We start from the raw sequence: 22,468 nt of genomic DNA, 5'->3' as shown, positions 1-22,468 counted from the left end.
AGCCGGGAGGCGGAGATTGCGGTGAGCCAAGATCGCGCCATTGCACGCCAGCTTCGGCAACAAGAGCAAAACTCTGTCTCAAAAAAAAAAAAAAAAAATTGGAAGAAAATCTTTTAAGACCTTGAATTAAGCCAAGAATTCTTAGGTATGATACCAGAAACAGTCTATAAAAGGAAAAATTGATGTTAGGCATTATCAAAATTGAAGACTTTTGTGATCCAAAAATGAAAATGTAAGAAAATGAAAAGCCACAGACTGGGGAAAAGATACGCAAATTCTGTATTTAGTAAAGGACTTGAATCCATAATATACAAACAACTCACACAGCTCAATGATAAGATAAACAACCCAAGTTAAAAATAGATCTAAATAGATATTTCACCAAAGAAGAGATATTAATGGACGAAAAGCACATGAAACATGTTCAACATAATTAGTTATTAGGCATTAATTGCATTTGGAGCCACAGTGAAATCGCATTTCACACTCACTAGAGGAATGGCTATAATCCAAAAGATGATGACAAGTGGAGGGGATGTGGAGAAATGGGAACCCTCATACTTTTTTGGTGGGAATGTAAAATGGTACAGCCACTTTGGAAAATAATTTGGCAGCTTCTTTAAAAGCTAAGCATTAATTTAACATATGACCCAGCAGTTCCACTCTAAATAATCTACCTAAGAGAAATGAAAACATAGCCTACACAAAGATTTTATGTGAATAATCATAACATTGTTCATAAAAGCCAAAAAGTGGAAACAACCCAAATTTCCTTCCGTCAACTGGAAAATAGGTAAAGTGTGTTATACAGTGGAATGTAATTGAGCAATACAAAAGAACGAAATACTGATACATGCCTTAAAAATTGGTGAACCTCAAATACATGTTTATTTTAAGTGGATTAAGCCAGATTTTAAAAGACCAAATATTGTATGAATCCATTGATATGAAATGTCCAGAAAAGGCAAATCTGTAGACACAGTATATTAGTGGTTGCCTGGTGTTAGGAAGGAAATGGAGATTAACTGTAAATGGGCATGAGGTATCTTACTGGGGTGGTAAAAATTTTCTAAAATTAGAAACGTTCTAAAAGTTGGTAAATTTACTACAAAGATTATTGAATTGTAGACTTAATATGAGTGAATGTTATGACATGAAAATTAAGCCCCAATAAGGTTTCTTTTAAATCAAGCATATTTTCTGACCACAATAGAATTCAATTACAAATCACTAAGAATAAGAGATCAAGAAAAACCTGAACACACTTTCAAATAATTTGAATCAAAGATAAAATCATAAAGGAAATTAGAATAATGTTTGAGTGGAATGAACAAAAATATATCAAAATTTGTGGGATACAACTAAGAGGTGCTTAGAGGTTAACTCATAGCTTTAAGTGCTGTAGTTAGAAGTGATTTAAAATTAATGATTTATGGTTCTACCTTAAACTAGAAAAAAAGAACAAAGTAAGCTCAAAGTAGGAAGAAGGAAGTAATAAACATGGAGCAAAAATCAGTAAAACTGAAAAGATGGAAAGCATAAGAATATCAATAAAACCAAAAGCTGATTCTTTAAAAAGAACAAAATTGACACACTGCTGGCTAGACTGATCTAGAAAAAGAGAACACAATCACTAATATCAGAAAGATCCCACCTAAAGATTAAAATAAATAATATTTTTAAAGCCTAGCGTAGGCAGGTCTCATTTTATTGCACTTGCTTTACTGCTCTACACAAATGTCATGCTTTTTACAAATTGAAGGTTTGTGGCAAACCTGTGTTGAGCAAGTCAATTGGTATCATTTTCCAACAGCGTGTGCTTACTTCATGTCTCTGTGTCACATTTTGGTAATTCTTGCAATATTTCAAACTTTTTCGTTATTATATCTGTTATGGTGACTTGTGATCCATGATCCTTGATGTTATTATTGTAATAGTTTTGAGACACCATGAACTGTTCCCATATAAGATGGTAAACTTCATCGATAAATGTTGTGTAATTTCTGACTGTCCACCAAATGGCCATTCTCCTGACTCTCTCCCTCTCCTCAGGCCTTCTTGTTCCTTGAGACACAACAGTATTGAAATTAGGCCAATTAATAACCCTACAGTGGCTTCTAAAGTGTTCACATGAAAGGACGAGTCACACATTTTTCACTTTAAATCAAAAGCTAGAAATGATTAAGCTTAATGAGGAAGGTATGTCAAAAGCCAAGAAAGGCCAAAAGTGAGGTCTCCTGCACCAAACAGCCAAGTTGTGAATGCAAAGGGAACGTTCTTGAAGGAAATTAAAAGTGACATGAGTGATAGGAGAGCAAAACAGTGTTATTGCCAAAAAGGAGAAAGTTTGAGTGGTCTGGATAGATCACATCAGCCACAATATTCCCTTAAGCTAAAGCCTAATCCAGAGCAAGGCCCTAACTAACTCTCTTCAGTTTTATGAAGGCTGAGAAAGCTGAGGAAGCTGCAGAAGAAAAGTTTGAAGCCAGCAGAGGTTGGCTCATGAGGTTTAAAGAAAGAAGCTGTCTGTATAACATAAGAGTGCAGGATGAAGCAGCAAGTGCTAATATAGAAGATGTAGCTAATTATCCCCGAGACCTATGTAAGGTCACTGATGAAGGTGGCTGTACTAAACAACAGATTTTCAATGCAGATCAAACAGCCCTGTATTGGAAGAAGATGCCCATCTAGGACTTTGATGGAGAGAGAGGAAAAGTCAGTGTCCGGCTTCCAGGCTTCAAAGGACAGGCTTACTCTCTTGTTAGGGGGTAGTGTAGCTGGTGATGTTAAATTAAGCCAATGCTCATCTACCATTCTGAAAATCCTAGAATTTGCTAAAGCTACTCTCTGCCTGTGCTCTGTAAATGGAACAAAAAACCTGGATGACAGCACATCTGTTTACGGCATGGTTTACTGAATGTTTTAAACCCATTGTTGAGACCTACTGCTCAGAAAAAATATATTTATTTCAAAATATTACTGCTCATTGACAATGCACCTAGTCATGCAAGAGCTCCAATAGAAAAGCAGTTGCCAGGTGCAGTGGCTCACACGTGTAATCCCAACGCTTTGGAAGGCTGAGGCAGGCGGATCCCTTGAGCTCAGAAATTTGAGACCAGTCTGGGCAACATGGCAAAACCCTGTCTCTACAAAAAATTAGCTGGGTGTGGTGGCACATGCCTGTGGTCCCAGCTACTCAGGAAGCGGAGGTGGGAGAATCGCTTGAATCTGGGAAGCGGAGGTTGCATTGGGCTGAGATGACTGTCTGTACTCCAGCCTGGCTGACAGAATTATACCCCCATCTCAAAAAAAAAACAAAAAAATGAAATGTCAAGGAGTCAAGTTGAATGATGAAAAAAGAAATGTCAAGGAGATTTATTGTTTTCATGCTAGTATTCATTCTGCAGCCCATGGATCAAGGAGTCGCTTTTACTTTTAACTTAGTATTTAAGAAATACATTTCATAAAGTTATAGCCATAATAGGTGGTGATTCCTGTGATGGATCTGGGCAAAATAAATTGAAAGCCTTCTGGAAAGGATTCTCTTCTAGATGCAATTAATGGCATTCATAATTCACAGGAGGAGATCAAAATGGCAACATTAACTGGAGTTTGGAAGAAATAGATTCCAATTCTCAAGGATGATTTTGAAGGGTTCAAGACTTCAGTGGAGGAATTATGCAGATATGGTGAAAATAGCAAAAACCCCTAGAATTAGAAGTGGAGCCTTGAAGATGTGACTTAATTGCTGCAATCAAATAATAAAACTTGAAGGGATGAGGAGTTGCTTCTAATGGATGAGCAAAGAAAGTTGTCAGACAGCATCACATGCTACAGAGAAATCTTTCTTGAAAGGAAGAGTCAATGAAGCAAACTTCATTATTATCCTCTTTTTTACCACAGCCACTCAACCTTCAGCAGCCACCACCCTGTTCAGTCACCAGCCATCAATATCCAGGCAAAACCCTCAACCAGCAAAAAGATTACCACTTGCTGAAGGTTCACATGATTGTTAGCAATTTTTAGTAATAAGGTATTTTAAAATTTATGTGCATTTTTTAGACATAATGCTGTTGTACAGTAGACTTCAGTGTAATGTAAACAACTTTTATATGCACTGGGAAATAAATTTGTGGTTTGCTTTATTGCGACATTTGTTTTGTTGAGGTGGTCTGGAACTGAACCTGCCATACCTCCAAGGTAGGTCTGTACAGTGCCTTCATTGAAGGCACTAAATAAATGGTTATTGTTGCTATACTCAGTGAAATTTAGTCTCATTAATTTTTTTGTGTATAAAGAATTTAATGTCTCTCAATGTAAAATCATTCTTTTTTATAATCTACTCAAACATGCATAATCTGTATTTTAATTAGAAAAATTCAACTATTCGTCTTATTTTTTATACTAAGTAATTCTTGTATGCATAAACAGCAACAAGACTTCTGGTTCAGGATGTTAAAATACATATCTGTATTCCCTCCTCAAAATCCCATTAAAGTGACAGAAAAATAGGAGAATATAATAAATCCATCAAAGCAATGAAAGAAGAAAAGTATGCCATCAGGAGATGAGAAATTTTCATACCTTTCTGAAAATGAGAAAGCAAATGAAACTGGATTGATGAAAATGCCTGAATACAGAAAGTATAGCCTCCAAAGTAGTCATAAGAGAGATCAGCTACCAAGATGAGAACTGTTCTTGTGAATGAAGCCCAGGTGAGCAGGCAGAAGTATAAAATTACACAGCCAGGTAATTAAATTAAAAGACTACTTAAGGAATAGTTAGGCTAGGCGTTGTTTTTCCTCTTACAGGAGTAGTTGTGAAAATGAAATACTCCAGCTCACAAAGGTATGAAATCTGTAAGTACTAAGAGTGAAGGAGAGATACCAAGGACAGGCATTGAGATGAGAAAGAAAGTAGGGTTAAAAGTAATTCCAAAATTTCATTATTAGCCCAGAGTTTTTTTTAAGGAAGCCCCACTCTACTTAAAATATACTGAAGTACCCACCAACCAAAGTAAAACCTTCCTTTGTTTGGTCGCCCTGTACATTCTCTTCCAATTCCCCATCCAGGCACTCTAAAGGGTGGCCTGCTTACAGACATGCTGACATTGAGCTCTGTCATTCAAGGGAGGGTCTGAGTTCAAGACTAGCCTGGGTAACATGGCAAAACCCCATCTCTAAAAAAAAAAAAAAATTAGCCAGGTGTGGTGGTGCATGCCTGTGGTCCCAGCTGCTTGGGAGGCTGATGTGGGAAGATTGCTTGAGCTCTGGAGGTGGAGGTTGCAGTGAGCTGTGATTGTGCCACTGTCCTCCAGCCTGGATGACAGAGCAAAACCCTACCTCAAAAAAAAGTTTTTAATATCATAAAAAATAAAATGAAAAAAAGATGAAATAGAAGAACATTTAGTTAACTTGATAGAGTATCAGAAAACTATAGCAAACACCATTCCTAACTGAAATATTATAATTATTTCTTTTAAAGTCAGGATCGGGCCAGGTGTGGTGGCTCACACCTGTAATCCCAGCACTTTGGGAGGCCGAGGCGGGCGGATCACAAGGTCAGGAGATGGAGACCATCCTGGCTAATATGGTGAAACCCCATCTCTACTAAAAATACAAAAAATTAGCTGGGCGTGGTGGCACGTGCCTGTAGTCCCAGCTACCCGGGAGGCTGAGGCAGGAGAATCACTTGAACCTGGGAAGTGGAGGGCGGAGGTTGCAGTGAGCTGAGATGGGGCCACTGCACCCCAGCCCGGGTGACAGAGCTAGACTCTGTCTCAAAATAATAATAAAATCATAAAGTCAGGATCAAGGGAAGGAAGCATGCTGAACACCTGTGCCACCCAACAGCGTTCTGGATTCTAACAATACCAGAAGGCAAGGAAAAGAAGTAAGAGATAAAGCCCGGGTATGGTGGCTCATCTTGTAATCCCAGCACTTTGGGAGGCCAAGGCAGGCATATCACTTGAGTCTAGGAGTTCAAGACCAGCCTGGGCAACATGGTGAAACCCTGTCTCTACTAAAAATACAAAAAATTAGCCAGTCATGGTGGTGTGCACCTGTAGTCCCAGCTACTTGGAAGGCTGAAGTGGGAGGATCACCTGAGCCTGAGGAGTCGAGGCTGCTATGAGCTGTGATCACATCACTGCACTCCAGCCTGGGTGACATAGTGAAACTGTCTCAAAACAAAAAATGATAGATAAAAATGTTGTAAAAGAATTTAATAAAACTTGATATTCTCATAAATGAGGTTATCTACTACCACTGAAAAACTGTTTGAACTGGTAAGGTGGCTAGAAACAACAAACATTTGTAAAACAGCTTTCCTGGATATGACAATAGCCAGTTAGAAAAGTAATGGAAAAATATGAGCTAATTCACTAGAATACAAACATGAAATGTCTAGAAGTAAACTTAAGTGTATAATACCTACATGAATAAAACTATAATACTTTACTGAAGGACATAATTTACTGATGGATTCAGTCTTGTAAAGGTATCAGTTCTAACCAAATTAGTCAGGGTAGTCTAATTAAAATACAAGAAAAAAAAGGCAAACCAAATACCTGGTGACTAAATAATACAAATCATAATTAGCTGCTTTAAAATTGATAGAGAAGATACATGAGAATAATCAAGAAAATTTTGAAAAAGAAAAGTATGAGGCCAGGTGCTGTGGCTCATGCCTGTAATCCCAACACTTCGGGAGGCCGAGGCGGGCAGATCACTTAAGGTCAGGAATTCAAAACCACCCTGGCCAACATGGTGAAACCCCGTCTCTACTACAAATACAAAAATTAGCCGGGCATGGTGGCGGGCGCCTGTAATCCCAGCTATTCGGGAGGCTGAGGCATGAGAATCACTTGAACCCAGGAGGCGGAGGTTGCACTGAGCCAAGATCATGCCACTGCACTCCAGCCTGGGCTTCAGACCAAAATTCTTTGAAAAAAAAAAAAAAGAGATAAGAGGCTGCACTCTAAAATACCAAAACTAACAAAACTAATGCTAAAACTATAATTAAAACAGTTTGCTAATCAATGCAAAACAGATAAATGGACCAGTGGAATGGAGAAAAGTCCAGAAATAAAACTGTATGTGTACATAGAAGTTTGGGATATGAAAAAATAGCATTTAACATCAGTGGGAAATGAGAATATTAAATAAATGTGTTGGTACACTTAGGTATCCACTTGAGGAAAAGATTCCTGCCCTTCACTGAACAAAAAAAATAATAATCCTAGATGGATTAGATATTTAAGTGCACATTTAAAAATTTTTTTTCTCATTTAGGAGTGGAGAATTACTTCATTAGCAAGATACAGACCTTGGAACCCATAAAGGATGAAAATATTTTACTATGTAAAAATGTTAAAGCCCGGCCAGGCATGGTGGCTCAGGCGTGTAATCCCAGCACTTTGGGAGGCCAAGGCAGGTGGATCACTTGAGGTCAGGAGTAAAGACTAGCCTGGCCAGCATAGCTAAACCCTGTCTCTACCAACAATACAAAAATTAGCCAGGCACGGTGGTGCACACCTGTAATCCCAGCCACTCGGGAGGCTGAGAAAGGAGGATTGCTTGAGCCTGGGAGGCAGAGGCTGCAGTGAGCTGAGATTGCCCACTGTACTCCAGCCTGGAAAGCAGAGTGGACCCTGTCTCAAAAAAAATTTTTTGCCCTATATGATTAAAAATAACAATATGCACACACATAACATTTTTATGTAGTAAAATATTTTCATCCTTTATGGGTTCCAAGGTGGAATTACAGGTATTAAATTTTTTTTGTATAAAAATCTACAGCTACCAGATTTTCTCATGTATTTTTAATATAACCAGAAAAAGATTTAACTTCAGTGTTCTCAAAAATGAAAAGTAGAAATATATATGTCTTTGAAACCTTGGAATTGTGGAAAAGAATAAAACGTAATTCTAGTGGTTTCATGTTTGGGTGATACCTTGTCAGAGAGGAAAATTATCAATAAATGGAAATTAAAAGTCAACGAGGTTACCTTACTAACTAGTATATACTTCGCTGTAACTAAAAAATGATTTCCTAAAAATTGAACTGCAGCACATTTGTCCAAATTAGCATGCCTTTGTAAAATTGCTTGTTTTTTTCTCTAGATGTTGTAATATTAGTTCAGCTGATCATCTGGGTAGTTAGGTGATAAGTGTTTTTTCTGCCTTAGAAGTGACTTTTTAATTACCTTTAAATGTACAAGAAATTAAGCTTATAATTATGTCCTTAGGATCAAAGTTCTGATCGTACCAGTCTTTCTTCAGTGGGAGCCCAGGATTCTGAATCTACCTCTTTAACAGATGAAGATGTCTGCCATGAGTTGGAAGGACCTATCTCCTCTCAAGAGACCAGTGCTACTTCAGGGACTAAGAGAATTGATCTCAGCCGAATAAGCCTGGAAAGTTCTGCATCCTTGGAAGGTTTGTCCAAACAGTTCTGTCATACTGCATTTGATTTGTAGTTTCATTTGAATTGTGACACTTTCACTTTTTTCTTTATGATTTAATGTTGTTTTTTAATTTTGTAAACAATTTGTATAGTTCCAAAGTCAAAACAATAAAACCAAGGCACTTTCACAAAAGTATAACTTTCATCCCCACTCCCTCATCCTGTTTTCTCCCTATCCCTAGAAGCAACCATTTTTATTCATTTTTGGTTTATCCTTCCATCGTTGCTTTTTTAAAAATATAGGTATAGGTATATATATATATATTTTTTTTCTTATTACTTCCCTGTCTTCTTACTCAAAGGTAACATACTGTCAATAGTTTCCTACCCCTTGATTTTTTCACTTAATATACTCTGAAGATCATTCTATATCATCACATAGCAATGTTCCCCATTCATTTTTTTCAGCTATATAGTACAAAATTATAGTTATACATCATGTGTGGATGTATTATAATTTATTTTAGCCACTTACCTATTAATGGATGTCAAGTTTCCAGTTTTTCTAATGCTATAATGCATATATGTTATATTTTTACCAGTGTGTCTTTGGAAGATACTTCAGAATTCTTCCTTGAAGTGCTATTGCCAAGTTCCCTTCCTCAGGTTATTTTGCATTCCCACTGCCAGTATATGAGAATACCTATTTCCCCACAGCCTTGTCAACAAAATATGTTGGCACACTTGGATTTTTACCATCTGATAGGTGAGGAATGTATTTCAGTTCAGTTTTCATTTCTATTTCTCTTATAAATGAAGTTGAGAATCTGTTTAAGGACCATTTGCATTTCTTCTTCTGTGGACTGTCCTTTGCCTACAGTTTAATTGTTGGTCCTTTTTTTTTTAATGTTTTTAGTAGCTTTTTTTATATTAGGGAGTTAATCCTTTGTTGCTTATATAAGTTGCAAGTAGTTTATCTAAGTTTGTTTTTTGGGGGTTTTTTTTTGCCATATGTAAGTTTTAAATTTTATATCATCAAATGTATCAGTCTTTCCCCTTATTGCTTCTGGATTGTGAGTTGCTAGAAAAGGTTTTTCTTTCCTTAAGATGTAAAAGAATCCACCAGTGTTTTCTTCTGATACTTATCTGGTTTCCTTCTTAATATTTTCTGGGGCCAGCAGACTTTTTGTGTAAAGCATTATGTAGTAAATATTTTAGGTTTTGCAGGCCACATACACCTCTGTCACATATTCTTTTTTGTTTGTTTCTTTAACAGCTTTTTTAAATGTAAAAGACACTCTTAGCTCAGGGCCATACAAATATGGATTTTACCTCTGATTTAGATATTTGATCCATAGAAAGTTATCCTGGTTAATGGTATGAAGGATGGATGTAATAGAAGATTTGTTTTTCACTTTATCTTTGCTCTTTTAAAAAGCTTTTATTATGGAAATTTTCAAACATGCAAAAGTATAAGGAATAGCATTATGAACCCCCATGTATCCATCACCAACTTCAATAATTATCAACCAATAACCAATCTTACTTTATCTGTTCCTTTCTCCTCTGCTGCCAACGTTTTCTCCTTCCTCAATGAGTTATTTCAAGCAAATCTCAGACAACGTATAATTCTATTCATAAACTTCAATCTGTATCTCTAAAGTAAAAGACTTTTATGTTATCTATTTTAAACTATTTAAGTGTAACATATAATGTGTCCTTTTTTTTTTTTTTTTAAGATAGGGTCTCACTCTGTTGCTCAGGCTGGAGTACAGTGGCATAGTCATGGCTCACTGCAACCATGATCTCCCATGCTCAAGCCTCAGCATCCCAAGTAGCTGGGACTACAGGCGTGCACCAGCACACCCGGCTATTTTTTTGTAGAGATGGGGTCTCACTATGTTGCACAGGCTGGTCTCAAACTCCTGGGCTCAAGTGATCCTCCAGCATTGGCTTCCCAAAGTGCTGGGATTACAGGCTTGAGCCACCACACTCAGCTGTACTTTTATGAATGTCAATACTTTCACAAATTCAGCACACCTGAGTAATCAGCACTCAGCTCAAGAAACAACATTCATAGCATCTGGAACCCTCTCTTGTGCCCATGTCTAGTCACTTCTTTCTTTACAGGTAAACATTAACTTCTAACACCGTAGATTAACTCGGCAATTTTTGAACACTTTATGGGCTCAAATAGTATGTATCTTTTATGAAGTGTTTTTTTGAAAACATAATCATAATACCATCATACTTTTAAGTGATATTTATCATATATATCAAATATTTAGTTTCAGATTTTCATGGTTATAAAACTCATTTTATAGATGGTTTTTTCACATTGGGGTCCATACAGGGCCAGCATTTGCATTTGGCTGATATGTCTATTAACTCTTTTTTGTCTTTATTCCCCTTCCTCTCCCTCTTTTTTTCCCCCTTGCTGTATATTTATGAAGAAATTAGGTGATTAGCCCCACTCCCTTCTTTTCTTTTTTAACATACAAGAACAGTTCATTGTCTAAGCAAATAACACTAAACTTACAGCCTGATTCATATTTATTAAAATGAATATTCTATACTGTAGATTAGTTAGATACAAAAGGTAGGCTGCTCAAATAAATGATACTCAAGGCTAATAGAAAGTTTGGGGAAGCAATTTTGAACTAGCTGTAGCAGAGGGATTACAGAAGGTTTTTGGGAAGAAGCATCAAGGGAAGAACTGCATTTGCCACCAGTGCTAAGCATCTTAAAGGACAGTGAGATTTCAGCTCGTTTTCTGCCTCTCTAGGGTGTCTCTACATGGTAGGGAGTAGGACCAGTGATAGTTCTGGACCTTTTTTTTTTTTTTTCCTCCTTGTTATTTATTTGCTAAGCAATCAAGTCTTTAGTCTGGATCATGCTGATTGCATCCCGGTGGTGGTGTTTAACATGTTTTCCCATCCCCTCTTATTTCTCGTGGACTGGTAGTTTACACCATTATTTTTTTTTAACCTTTGTTTATCATTTATTTTGAGACAGTCTCACTCTATCACTCAGGCTGGAGTGCAGTGGCAGAGTCATAGCTCACTGCAGCTTCCTCCTCCTGGGTTCAGGTGATCATCCCACCTCAGCTTCCCAGGTAGCTGGGACTACAGGCACACGGTAACATGCCTGGCTACTTTTTTTGTATTTTTTGTAGAAACAGGGTTTTCACCATTTTGCCCAGGCTGGTCTCAAACTCCTGATCCACCTGTCTCAGCCTCCCAAAGTGCTGGGATTACAGGCGTGGGCCACCATGCCTGGCCTTTTGATCTTTATCTTTATAAAAATACCAGTCCTCGGCTGGGCACGGTGGCTCACGCCTGTAATCCCAGCACTTTGGGAGGCCGAAGTGGACAGATAATGAGGTCAAGAGATCGAGACCATCCTGGCCAACATGGTGAAACCCCATCTGTACTAAAACTACAAAAAATTAGCTGGGTGTGGTGGCGTGCGCATGTAGTCCCAGCTACTCGGGAGGCTGAGGCAGGAGAATTGCTTGAACCCAGGAGGCGGAGGTTGCAGTTAGCCGAGATCAGGCTACTGCACTCCAGCCTGGCAACAGTGAGATTCTGTCTCAAAAAAAAAAAAAAAAAAAAAAATACCAGTACTCATTCATAAAACGTAGTAATGACAGAGAAAAACATGTGTTGAGAAGGTATAACATAGATCACCTCCACTTTTACTGACAAGATACAATCACTGTCGACAACTGATTTGACCACAAAACTTCCCTTACTTTTTCATTGTTATTGTTTTAATATTTACTAATATCCTATTGTTCTTAATAATATAATTGGGAATTCTTCTCAAGTATTTAAGAGCAAACAGCAAGATTAACCATCTTTTTTTTTTTTTTTTTTTTTTTTTTTTTGGAGTCAGGATCTCATTCTGCTGCCCACGCTCTCATTGTAACCTCAAATTTCTGGACTCAAGAAATTTGGACTCCTACCCCAGTCTCCCAAGTAGCTGTGACTATAAGCACACACCACCACGTCCAGCTAATTCTTTATTTTTATTTTTTTGTAGAGACAAGGTCTCACTATGTTGCCAAGGCTGGTCTCGAATTCCTGGCCTGAAGCAATCCTCCCACTTTAGCCTCTCAACGTGCTAGGATTACAGGCATGAGCCACCATGCCCAGCTATTCTAGTTCTTAAAAGACCCTTATAAGGAGAGAATTGCCACTAAATCTTTTTCATGATTTGAAATAAAAATGGGCTATTTTATACTTTTTAGACCTTGGAACTAAATACTTTCCTGTATTTTAAACATGAAAAAATAGAAACAGCACAATAATTACTAATGACTAGAATGTTTTATAGTCTGTTCACATACAGTGCTTTAATAAGTCAGTAATGAGTGGACACACCTAAGATGTGGGGATGAGCAGAATCAGAGCACATTTCCTTAGGTTTGTGCTCAAAACTTCATGCCTTGAAAAAATCTTGTTCATTATTTATTTGTTTTTCCTAATTAGTTTTAATATTTTGACTGGAATAGGTTAACATTTTATCTGAGAACTTATGGAAGTAAAAGATTCTTATATCCTTTCTCATTAATTTTAATGGTTTCTGTTCTTTGTTTTTCACTAATGAACAGGATCCCTGTCGAAGTTTGCCTTACCTGGGAAATCAGAAGTGACATCTTCCTTCAACGCGAGTAATACAAATATCTTCCAAAACTATGCAATGGAGGTACACTTTTGTGCAAAAGAGAATCTTCATATACTGCTTTATAAAATGCACATTTCTTAAGTATTAGTGGTCCCAGGTAGAGTAATAGAAGTTAAATACATAGGCTGGGTGCGGTGGCTCACGCCTGTAATCCCAGCACTTTGGGAGGCCAACATGGGTGGATCACCTGAGGTCAGGGGTTCGAGGCCAGCCTGGCCAATATGGTGAAACCACATCTCTACTAAAAATACAAAAATTACCCAGGCATGGTGGCAGGCACCTGTAATCCCAGCCACTAGGGAGGCTGAGGCAGGAGAATTACTTAAACCTGGGAGGCAGAGATTGCAGTGAGCCGAGATCACGCCACTGCACTCCAGCCTGGGCGACAGAGCAAGACTCCATCTCAAAAAAAGAGAAAAAATAATAAGTTAAATACATAGCACCTGAAATTTCAGAATGTGAATTGCATCTGAGTAAAGTTAAAATTTAGCTTTTGGATATCCAGTATTTCAGATTATTGGAGTCATACTAACTTATTTCTATTAGGACAGATCTATGCTTACTTTAAGGTTTATCAACCTACAAAAGCATTTTAATTTTCTTTGTTAGTATTTGGGTTTTTTTCATGAATGTTCTCTTTGAGTGTTTATTTCACATAATAAACACAATCAGTTTTGCTTTGCAAGCATACTTTTTTGGTGAATGTACAGGGAGTAGTTTTGGCATTATGTTGTCAGTTTCTTCCACCATGTTTTTCATTCTTTGTGTCAGTTTGACGTAGGTCTCTGCTGGGTAAGCGTTTATATCCCACATACTTACAATGAAAAAGTTATACTTTTTCACTTTAAAACTTTTTCCTAATTTTTCTGTAAAAATTGCTTCCAAATACATTTGTGAGTATGGTTGCTATTTTATGTTAATTTGCATAAATCTGGAAAATAAATTTGCATACAGCCAAAACATAGATGATGAACACTAACTTTACAAAGTTTCTGGAGGCTTCAAGAATTTCTATATTTTCTTAACATAATGATAGCATTTATAGTTATCTATAGCAATGCTTATTAAACTGTCTTTTGTAAAAGACCAGGGTTGTTTTCATTTTGTTTAATTTCTAATCTGTCATAGCTAATATTCTTAGAAAATACATTGATTACACTCTTAGATGTTACTGCAATATCACAGTACTTTAAAAAGTTTATAAATCCTCCTCTCAATTTCTTATTTATCTCATCACAATCCAGTAAGTGTTTGTAGACCAGTACTGGTCTGGCAGCCACACTGATTTGTAATGTGTAATTACAAATGCCTGTTTGGGGTATTAACAAATTAGTGATTGAGTTTACTTTTCCATTAATAAAACCACAGCAAATTTTACTCTGATTTATAATGAAAAAAATCCTCACTTAAAAGCAAGTTTCCCTTTCAGGCAAAAATTCTGGAATGGATTTAGCTGAAGACGATTATAGTATATAATACACTGATGTAATCCAGTGTTTGTGTATAGCATCTGAATCCTTCTGGGTTTTAATTATCCAATGAATTTATGAATTGAAATGGTTTTTAATTCATAATCTGAATTAACCAGCTTTCTTTATAAAGTGCTATCTTCTCCCACAGGTTCTCATCTCAAGTTGCTCTCGGTGTAGAACTTGTGATTGTCTTGTCCATGATGAGGAAATCATGGCTGGCTGGACAGCAGATGATTCAAATCTCAATACTACATGCCCATTCTGTGGCAATATCTTCTTACCCTTTCTGAATATAGAAATAAGAGATTTAAGACGACCTGGAAGGTAATGATATTTTTTTTCCTTCATGTTTAAGGATCATGTTCCCTATAATATCTCTTTTCTCAAAAAGTTCCTTCGATTCACATTACAGATACTTTCTAAAGTCAAGCCCATCAACAGAAAATATGCACTTTCCATCCTCCATTTCAAGTCAGACGAGGCAGTCTTGCATTTCAACATCAGCCTCTGGTCTTGACACATCTGCTCTCTCTGTTCAAGGGAATTTTGATCTAAATAGGTAATTATGATTATGTGGAACTATATTTTAACAACATATATTTACACATATTTTAGAAGTATGACAGAAAAATTAGTTGACCATTTCCAGGTTTAAATGTCTATGAATAACAGATTCATAATCTTAAATTCTTACTCTTAAAACAGTGTTAAAATTCTCTAATCACATAAATCTTTAAATATGTAGTTATATGTTATGCTTTATTAATCCCCAGAGTTTAAGCTGTATGTATATATGATAATGTTTACTAGTATTTTAAAGGTAAAAAAAAATGTAGAACACTTGAGGTTTATAATGACTATCTTTTTTCTTGTCTCTATCTCTTCAGGAATTAAGTCAATACTACTACTTTTTAATATTTAATTTTCTACCTAGGGAATATTTAATAATCTAAGAAAACATTTGGAGCTGATATAGGAACTGCAAAATTAAACTAAAATTTATATAGTAAGCCTAATATAAGTAAATCTACACTTAAAACTGATGCAGAAATCAATTCCATTGTGCAGAAGTGCCAAATAAGCCATATATAGCTGGACAGATGAAGCCATATTGGTAGCTGCATGTGCCAAAAAATGCCTGTATAGTGTTGGCAGGCTAACGTGACCTGTTTGATCTTGATTACTTAATAAAACCAAAAATCTGTTTGTGCACCTTCTTTCATCACAGGTCTATTGTAGCCCTTATCTTTGTCTCCTGGGTTGTGACTCCTGAAGGAATATGTGCCTTTTTTCTCTGCTTTCTATCCCCATGGTCTAGTGTGCTTTCTGCTATATAGAAATCTACTAAATGTTTTGAATAAATGAATGAATCTTGAATATTTACAGTTGATTTGATAAAAAAGGAAATTTATCATGACTATACTACTTAAAAATATATCCTGTTTCCCAGCTGAAGCCTGAGTAGCATTTCCTTTCATTCATGTTGCCATGTCTAGCTCTGATTCTTTTTTTTTTTTGAGACAGAATCTCACTCTGTTGCCCATACTGGAGTACAGTGGTGCAATCTTGGCTCACTGCAATCTTTGCCTCCCAGGTTCAAACAATGCTCCTGCCTCAGCCTCCCAAGTAGCTGGGATTACAGGCGCCTGCCATCACACCTGGCTAATTTTTCTATTTTTAGTAGAGACAGGGTTTCACCATGTTGGCCAAGCTGCTCTCGAACTCCTGACCTCAGGCAATCCACCCACCTCAGCCTCCCAAAGTGCTGGCATTACAGGTGTGAGCCACCTCGCCCGACCATCTAGCTCGGATTCTAAAGAGAAGAACATGGCCGGTAAGTGGTGGCCCACACTTGTAATCCCAGCACTTTGGGAGGCCGAGGTGGGCAGATGGCTTGAGCCTGGGAGTTCGAGACCAGCCTGGACAACATGGCCAAACCCCATCTCTACTAAAAATACAAAAATTAGGCAGGCATGGTGGCGTGTGCCTGTAGTCCCAGCCACTCGGGAGGCTGAGGTGGGAGGATCGCTTGAGCCTAGGAGACAGAAGTTGCAGTGAGCTGAGATCACACCACTGCAGTCCAGCCTGGGTGACAGAGCAAGACTCTGTCTTAAAAAAAAAAAAAAAAAAAAAAAAGAGAGAACATGATCCTTGTTGATGAAGTAAAGTAAATCTAGACACTGATACACTTTATTCTTTTTTCAATTCCCAAGCAAATCTAAACTGCAGGAAAATTTTTGCACCCGAAGTATTCAGATCCCTGCTAATAGATCAAAAACAGCTATGTCTAAATGTCCAATATTTCCAATGGCCAGGAGTATTAGTACTTCGGGCCCCTTGGATAAGGAAGATACTGGAAGACAGAAGCTCATTTCTACAGGCAGCCTGCCAGCTACTTTACAAGGAGCTACAGTATGTATTTTGGTGTATTTTTTTATTTGGAAATTGATCACTTACGTATGATTTTGTTCCCCTTGTCCTAAGTAGTCTTATTAGCTTTATTATTGCCAAGAAGAGTCTCTTATCCCATGATACAATTATATTACTTTTCTACTCATATGGGAATCACTGAATTTTTTAATGGCTTAGTATTATTTTGCATTTCCCATTTATGGTTTTTATTTATTCAACAGGATTCTTTAGGTTTAGAATGGCACCTTCCAAGTCCCGATCCTGTCACTGTTCCGTATCTTAGTCCTTTAGTGGTATGGAAAGAACTTGAAAGCTTATTGGAAAATGAAGGTGATCATGCAATAACAGTAGCAGACTTTGTGGACCATCATCCAATTGTTTTTTGGAACCTGGTATGGTATTTCAGACGTCTTGACTTGCCCAGTAACTTACCTGGACTGATTCTTTCTTCTGAGCACTGTAACAAGTATTCAAAGGTATGAGACTAAAAATTAAAAGGCAATGAATGCTTCTGTTACCATTGTAATGTTTGCATATTCCTAATGATTAAAAAGTAAGGTCTGTTTTTATGCTAAATTTATTTTATTTTATTTTTTGAGACGTAGTCTCACTCTTTCGCCAGGCTGGAGTGCAGTGGCACTATCTCGGCTCACTGCAGCCTCCAGCTACAGGGTTCAAGCAATTCTCCTGCCTCAGCCTCCCAAGTAGCTGGGATTGCAGGCACACACCACCACGCTCAGCTAATTTTTGTATTTTTAGTAGAGACGGGGTTTCACCATGTTGGCCAGGATGGTCTTGATTTCTTGACCTTATGATCCACCTGCCTCAGCCTTCCAAAGTGTTGGGATTACAGGCGTGAGCCACCGCGCCCAGCCTATGCTAAATATTTTTAATAGCCCTCTGGGTCATTAGATAAATAGAATTGTTTTAGTTGTATTTACAAATAATATTTTCTTCTTACAGGCTAGCAATAAGAGTCCTTTTTTTTGCCTTCTCCTAAAATTTACATTAAACGTACTTGAATTTTTGCTATTGCTTCAAGAATAAACTGGAAATGACTCTTAGGAGGCAGATTTGTGAGTTAGGCCCACGTACATCTTGTACTTCTTTCAAAACAAGCCTAATTTTTTTTTTTTTTTTTTGACACAAGGTCTCGCCCTGTCACCCAGACTGGAGTGCAGTGGTGTGGTCATGGCTCACTGTGACCTCTAACCCCTGGGCTCAAGTGACCCTCCTGTCTCAGCCTCCCAAAGTGCTGGGGTTATAGGCAGGAGCCACTGTGTCCAGCCCAAGCCTAACACTTTTTAAGGATATCTGTACAGCAGTCCCTCCTTATTCATGGTTTTCCTTTCTGAGGTTTCAGTTACCCATGGTAACTGTGGTCTCAAAATATTAAGTGGAAACTTCCAGAAAGAAACACTTCATAAGTTTTAAATTGCATGCTGTTCTGAGTAGCATGATGAAATCTCGTGTTGTCCCATCTGGGATGTGAATCATCCCTTTGTTCGGTGTATCCACGCTGTGTATGCCACCTGCCTGTTAATCATTGAGTAGCCATCTCTGTTATCAGACCCACTGTGATGGTATCACAGTGCTTGTGTTCATGTAACTCCTGTTTTACTTAATGGCACAAAGCAGTGATGCTGGCCTATTGTTTTAATTGTTCTATTTTATTATTAGTTATTGTTAATTTCTTTTTGTGCCTCATTTATAAATTAAATATCACAAGTATGTATGTATAGGAAAATACAGTATATATAGGGTTCGGTACTATCTGCAGTTATAGGTATCCATTGGAGGTCTTGGAATATAGCTGCTGAGGATAAAGGGGGACTATTGAAATTCATATTGCAATCATGTGCTACCACTCTCGTCATTCCTTTACCCTGGATTTTTGTTTAACATTTAGGCAATTTGTTTGTTATATGTTCATTTGTATTTTTGGTATGTTGTTTTATAAAAGTGTCTTTACTTTTTCATATACTGCCACTGCCACTAAATGGTGGTCTCTAAGTTCAGGAACCTTGCCTTCTCTCTTCTTGTGCTGCATGCCTATGATTGTGCATGTGCTTCGGATTTTCAGTACATCATACATGAGTGACAAAGATGTGAACTCAGCGTTATCTGGGCCAGGGTGTTGGATGATATAGGATGGGACTCCTGGATTTATCTTTCTGTGACTTTCAATCATGAGCAAGAGGAGCAAGATGAGTTCTTCTTGGTACCCTTTCTCACGGATCTCAAGTACTTTGTTATATCTGATCTTTAGAGATCATTAGCTTTTCCACACAGCCCATCTTCCTGTAGTAGATATCAAATGTAGGTAAATCAGTCTTTTTCTGTTCTCTTTTCTGTCTCGCACATACACATCCTAAAAAATATTTATAAGAATTTTATAAAATACTTATGAAAAATTATCATGTAAGGATCATTAATGAATGTTTATTGTATAACACAGATTCCCCGCCACTGTATGTCTGAAGATAGCAAATATGTTTTAATACAAATGTTATGGGACAATATGAAGTTACATCAGGATCCGGGACAGCCCTTGTACATTCTCTGGAATGCACATAGTAAGTGCCATCACAGAATGCTGACTTTGTTCATATGAGAGTAATCTCTACTAGCTTTAAATAGCATAAACCAATGTATAACTGACTTTTATTTTACTGTACTACTTTTTGTCTTACAGGTCAAAGTCGTACTCTTTTGTTTGAGAGTGAGTGTTTGATTTTTTTAGTGCTACCTTCTATGGAGGTCTAAGGGTTTTTTTTGTTTGTTTTTTGTTTTGGTTTGGTTTTTTGAGGGGTGCTGTGTATGTGCTGGAGGGGTTGGTTGTGTTTTGCAGAATTCAGCTTTCAGCACATTGCTCATCCCAATTTCTTCTTTTTACTTATTTTTTATTTGTTTCCATCCCAGGCTGCTGATTTAGAATTTTCATCAGAGGCTGTATTAAGGGAAACAATATTCTTAGTTATTGTCTATTTAAGACCACAGAAAGCTTTAGACCTTTTTTTGTCATTATTTGTCTTATTTTTTGCTTTCTTCATTCTTGGATTCCTATTTCTTTATCTATTGCCCTTAATTTATTTTTAGTGCTTTGTAACTTAATATCTGTCAGTTGCTGCTTAATTTCTTTCTCCTTTCTACACAGAACATTTTCCTTCATCTGTTCTTTTGTTCGTTTACAGCCCAAAAATATCCAATGGTCCATTTATTGCAAAAAAGTGATAACTCATTTAACCAGGAACTGTTGAAAAGTATGGTAAAAAGCATTAAAATGAATGATGTCTATGGACCAATGAGTCAGATTTTAGAGACACTGAATAAGTGTCCACATTTTAAAAGACAGAGGTAAGTCCTTCTCTTAGACGAATATATTGTTCTCCTAGGCAGATTCATATTGTTTGCTTAGTAATTTGTTAGAATATCTCATGCTTATGGTAGCATTAAATTTTTTATAGGGAACATATGGACTATATGGATACTAATATTTTCTCCATGACTTTTTCTCCCTAGGAGTTTATACAGAGAAATACTATTTCTCTCACTTGTGGCACTGGGAAGAGAAAACATTGATATAGGTAATTTAGCTTTATATCTAATATGTAATATTTATATATCATGGAATAGTTTTCAAAGTATTTTTATATTAGTAGTTATACTTTATTAGTAATATTAAATCTGTAATTATATAAAGGTAGATTCGTTGTTGCTAAGGACCAAGAGGTGGGGTGAATAGGGAGTGACTGCTAACTGGTATAAGGTTTCTTTTTGGTGAGATGAAAATGTTCTGGAATTAGGCAGTGGTGATAGTTGTACAATCTTGTGAATATACCAAAAAAACACTAAATTGTACACTTTAAGTTAGTGAATTGTATGGTATATGGATTATATTTCAATTTTTAAAAGTTAATCTGACAAGAAAAGGACTAGTCAGGAAAAATTATTTAATTGAAAGGAGCCGGGTGCGGTAGCTCATGTCTGTAATCCCAGCACTTTGGGAGGCCAAGGTGGGTGGATCGCTTGAGGCCAGGAGTTTGAGACCAGCCTGGGCAACATGGTGAAACCCCATTTCTACCAAAAAAAAAATAAGTTAGCCAGATGCGGTGGCACATGGCTGTAGTCCCAGCTACTTGGGAGGCTGAGGTGAAAGTATCATGTGAGCCTGGGCAGTCGAGGCTGCAGTGAGCCATGATGGTGCAGCTGCATGCCAGCTTGGGCTGTAGAGCAAGACCTTATCTGATAAAAAAAGAATCAACAGAAGGTGATTCTTTTCTAGAAGCTACTGTAATTACATCAGGGTAATGCTATCAGGGGCAGAGCTGGAAAAATCAATAGTACAGAATAGGGAGTCTAGAAATAAACATAAATATCTATGGGAATATAATATATAATAAAATCAGCCAGGTGCAGTGGCTCACGCCTGTAATCCCAACACTGTAGGAGGCCAAGGCGGGCAGATCATCTGAGGTCAGGAGTTCGAGGCAAGCCTGGCCAATATGGTGAAACCCCATCTCTACTAAAAATACAAAATTAGCCAGGCGTGGTGGCGCATGCCTGTAGTCCCAGCTACTCAGGAGCCTGAGGCAGGAGAATCACTTGAACCCAGGAGGCCGAGGCAGCAGTGAGCCGAGATTGTGCCACTGCACTCCAGCCTGCGCAACAAGAGTGAAACTCCGTCTAACCAAAAAAAAAAAAATATATATATATATACACACACACACACACACACACACATATATATATATAAAATAAGATCAGTTAGGAAAGGTAGACTATTAAATGGCATTGGGATAGTCATTCTAGCCACTTGAGAAAGATGCCAGAACTTAACCAAAATCATGAATAGTGTTATTTGAGCTAGGCCTTTTAACTATGGTGAAACAGAGGATACCAAAAAGGATTATTCAGATCCTTGTTACCATCCCTTTATTCCCTACCTAATACAAGCCGAGACTGTAGTCAGATATTACTCTAGCCCTCTGCCAAAGGTGGGATTTCCTTGAATGTCTAAAAAATTCCGGACCTCCAAGCTAGAGAAGCTCACTTGCTCATGCACTTGACTCAACTCAAACAAGCCTTCATGGGTACCACTGTGGTACTGTTTCAGAGAGGAAAGATGTTCTTAGGTCCGTCACCTCCCCAAAGCAGAAAAATAGGATCTTAGTGACATTGTTATAATTCATACCCCATTTGGCTCTCTGAGGGGCAAATTTTTATCCAGTATGTGTTTAAAATAAGCAATAAGTTAGCATGATTTCTAGACTGAGAGAAACTTTTAGCAGAAGCTTGTAAACCTCTGTTGTCCCTTTTTGTCACATGTGGACTATCTTCTGGGGAAAAGGCACACAGACCTTGGTATAATGTCCTTAAAAATAAAAGTAACAGTCTGTTAGCTCCATCTGTTGCCATGTGGAAAAGGGAAAAAAAATCATTACATGGTGATTTCAGATATTTGGATTATTTTCCCAGAGGTAGCCCAT

The 22,468-nt window shown here is 37.4% G+C and overlaps 1 protein-coding gene across 5 annotated transcripts in view; it reads left to right on the top strand.

Annotated features, from left to right (window-relative positions):
* The window catches only part of DENND4A (DENN domain containing 4A), a 133,137-nt gene that overhangs the window by 107,388 nt on the left and 3,281 nt on the right, over window positions 1-22,468 (top strand). For 4 of the 5 annotated variants that reach the window (XM_034938962.4, XM_003827976.7, XM_024925734.5 and 1 more), the window contains 9 exons: window positions 8,249-8,438; window positions 13,022-13,116; window positions 14,716-14,891; window positions 14,980-15,126; window positions 16,781-16,979; window positions 17,201-17,455; window positions 19,438-19,555; window positions 20,174-20,336; window positions 20,502-20,566. In XM_034938962.4, the coding sequence (XP_034794853.1) occupies window positions 8,249-8,438; window positions 13,022-13,116; window positions 14,716-14,891; window positions 14,980-15,126; window positions 16,781-16,979; window positions 17,201-17,455; window positions 19,438-19,555; window positions 20,174-20,336; window positions 20,502-20,566 (1,408 nt within the window). Of the gene's footprint in view, window positions 1-8,248; window positions 8,439-13,021; window positions 13,117-14,715; window positions 14,892-14,979; window positions 15,127-16,780; window positions 16,980-17,200; window positions 17,456-19,437; window positions 19,556-19,674; window positions 19,702-20,173; window positions 20,337-20,501; window positions 20,567-22,468 lie in introns of all 5 variants that reach the window. The other variant, XM_063596730.1, reaches the window with a different exon arrangement.

Source organism: Pan paniscus, chromosome 16 (assembly GCF_029289425.2).
Source record: "Pan paniscus chromosome 16, NHGRI_mPanPan1-v2.0_pri, whole genome shotgun sequence".
In the NCBI taxonomy this organism is placed as follows: domain Eukaryota; kingdom Metazoa; phylum Chordata; class Mammalia; order Primates; family Hominidae; genus Pan; species Pan paniscus.
This window is presented reverse-complemented; position numbering and strand designations above follow the sequence as displayed.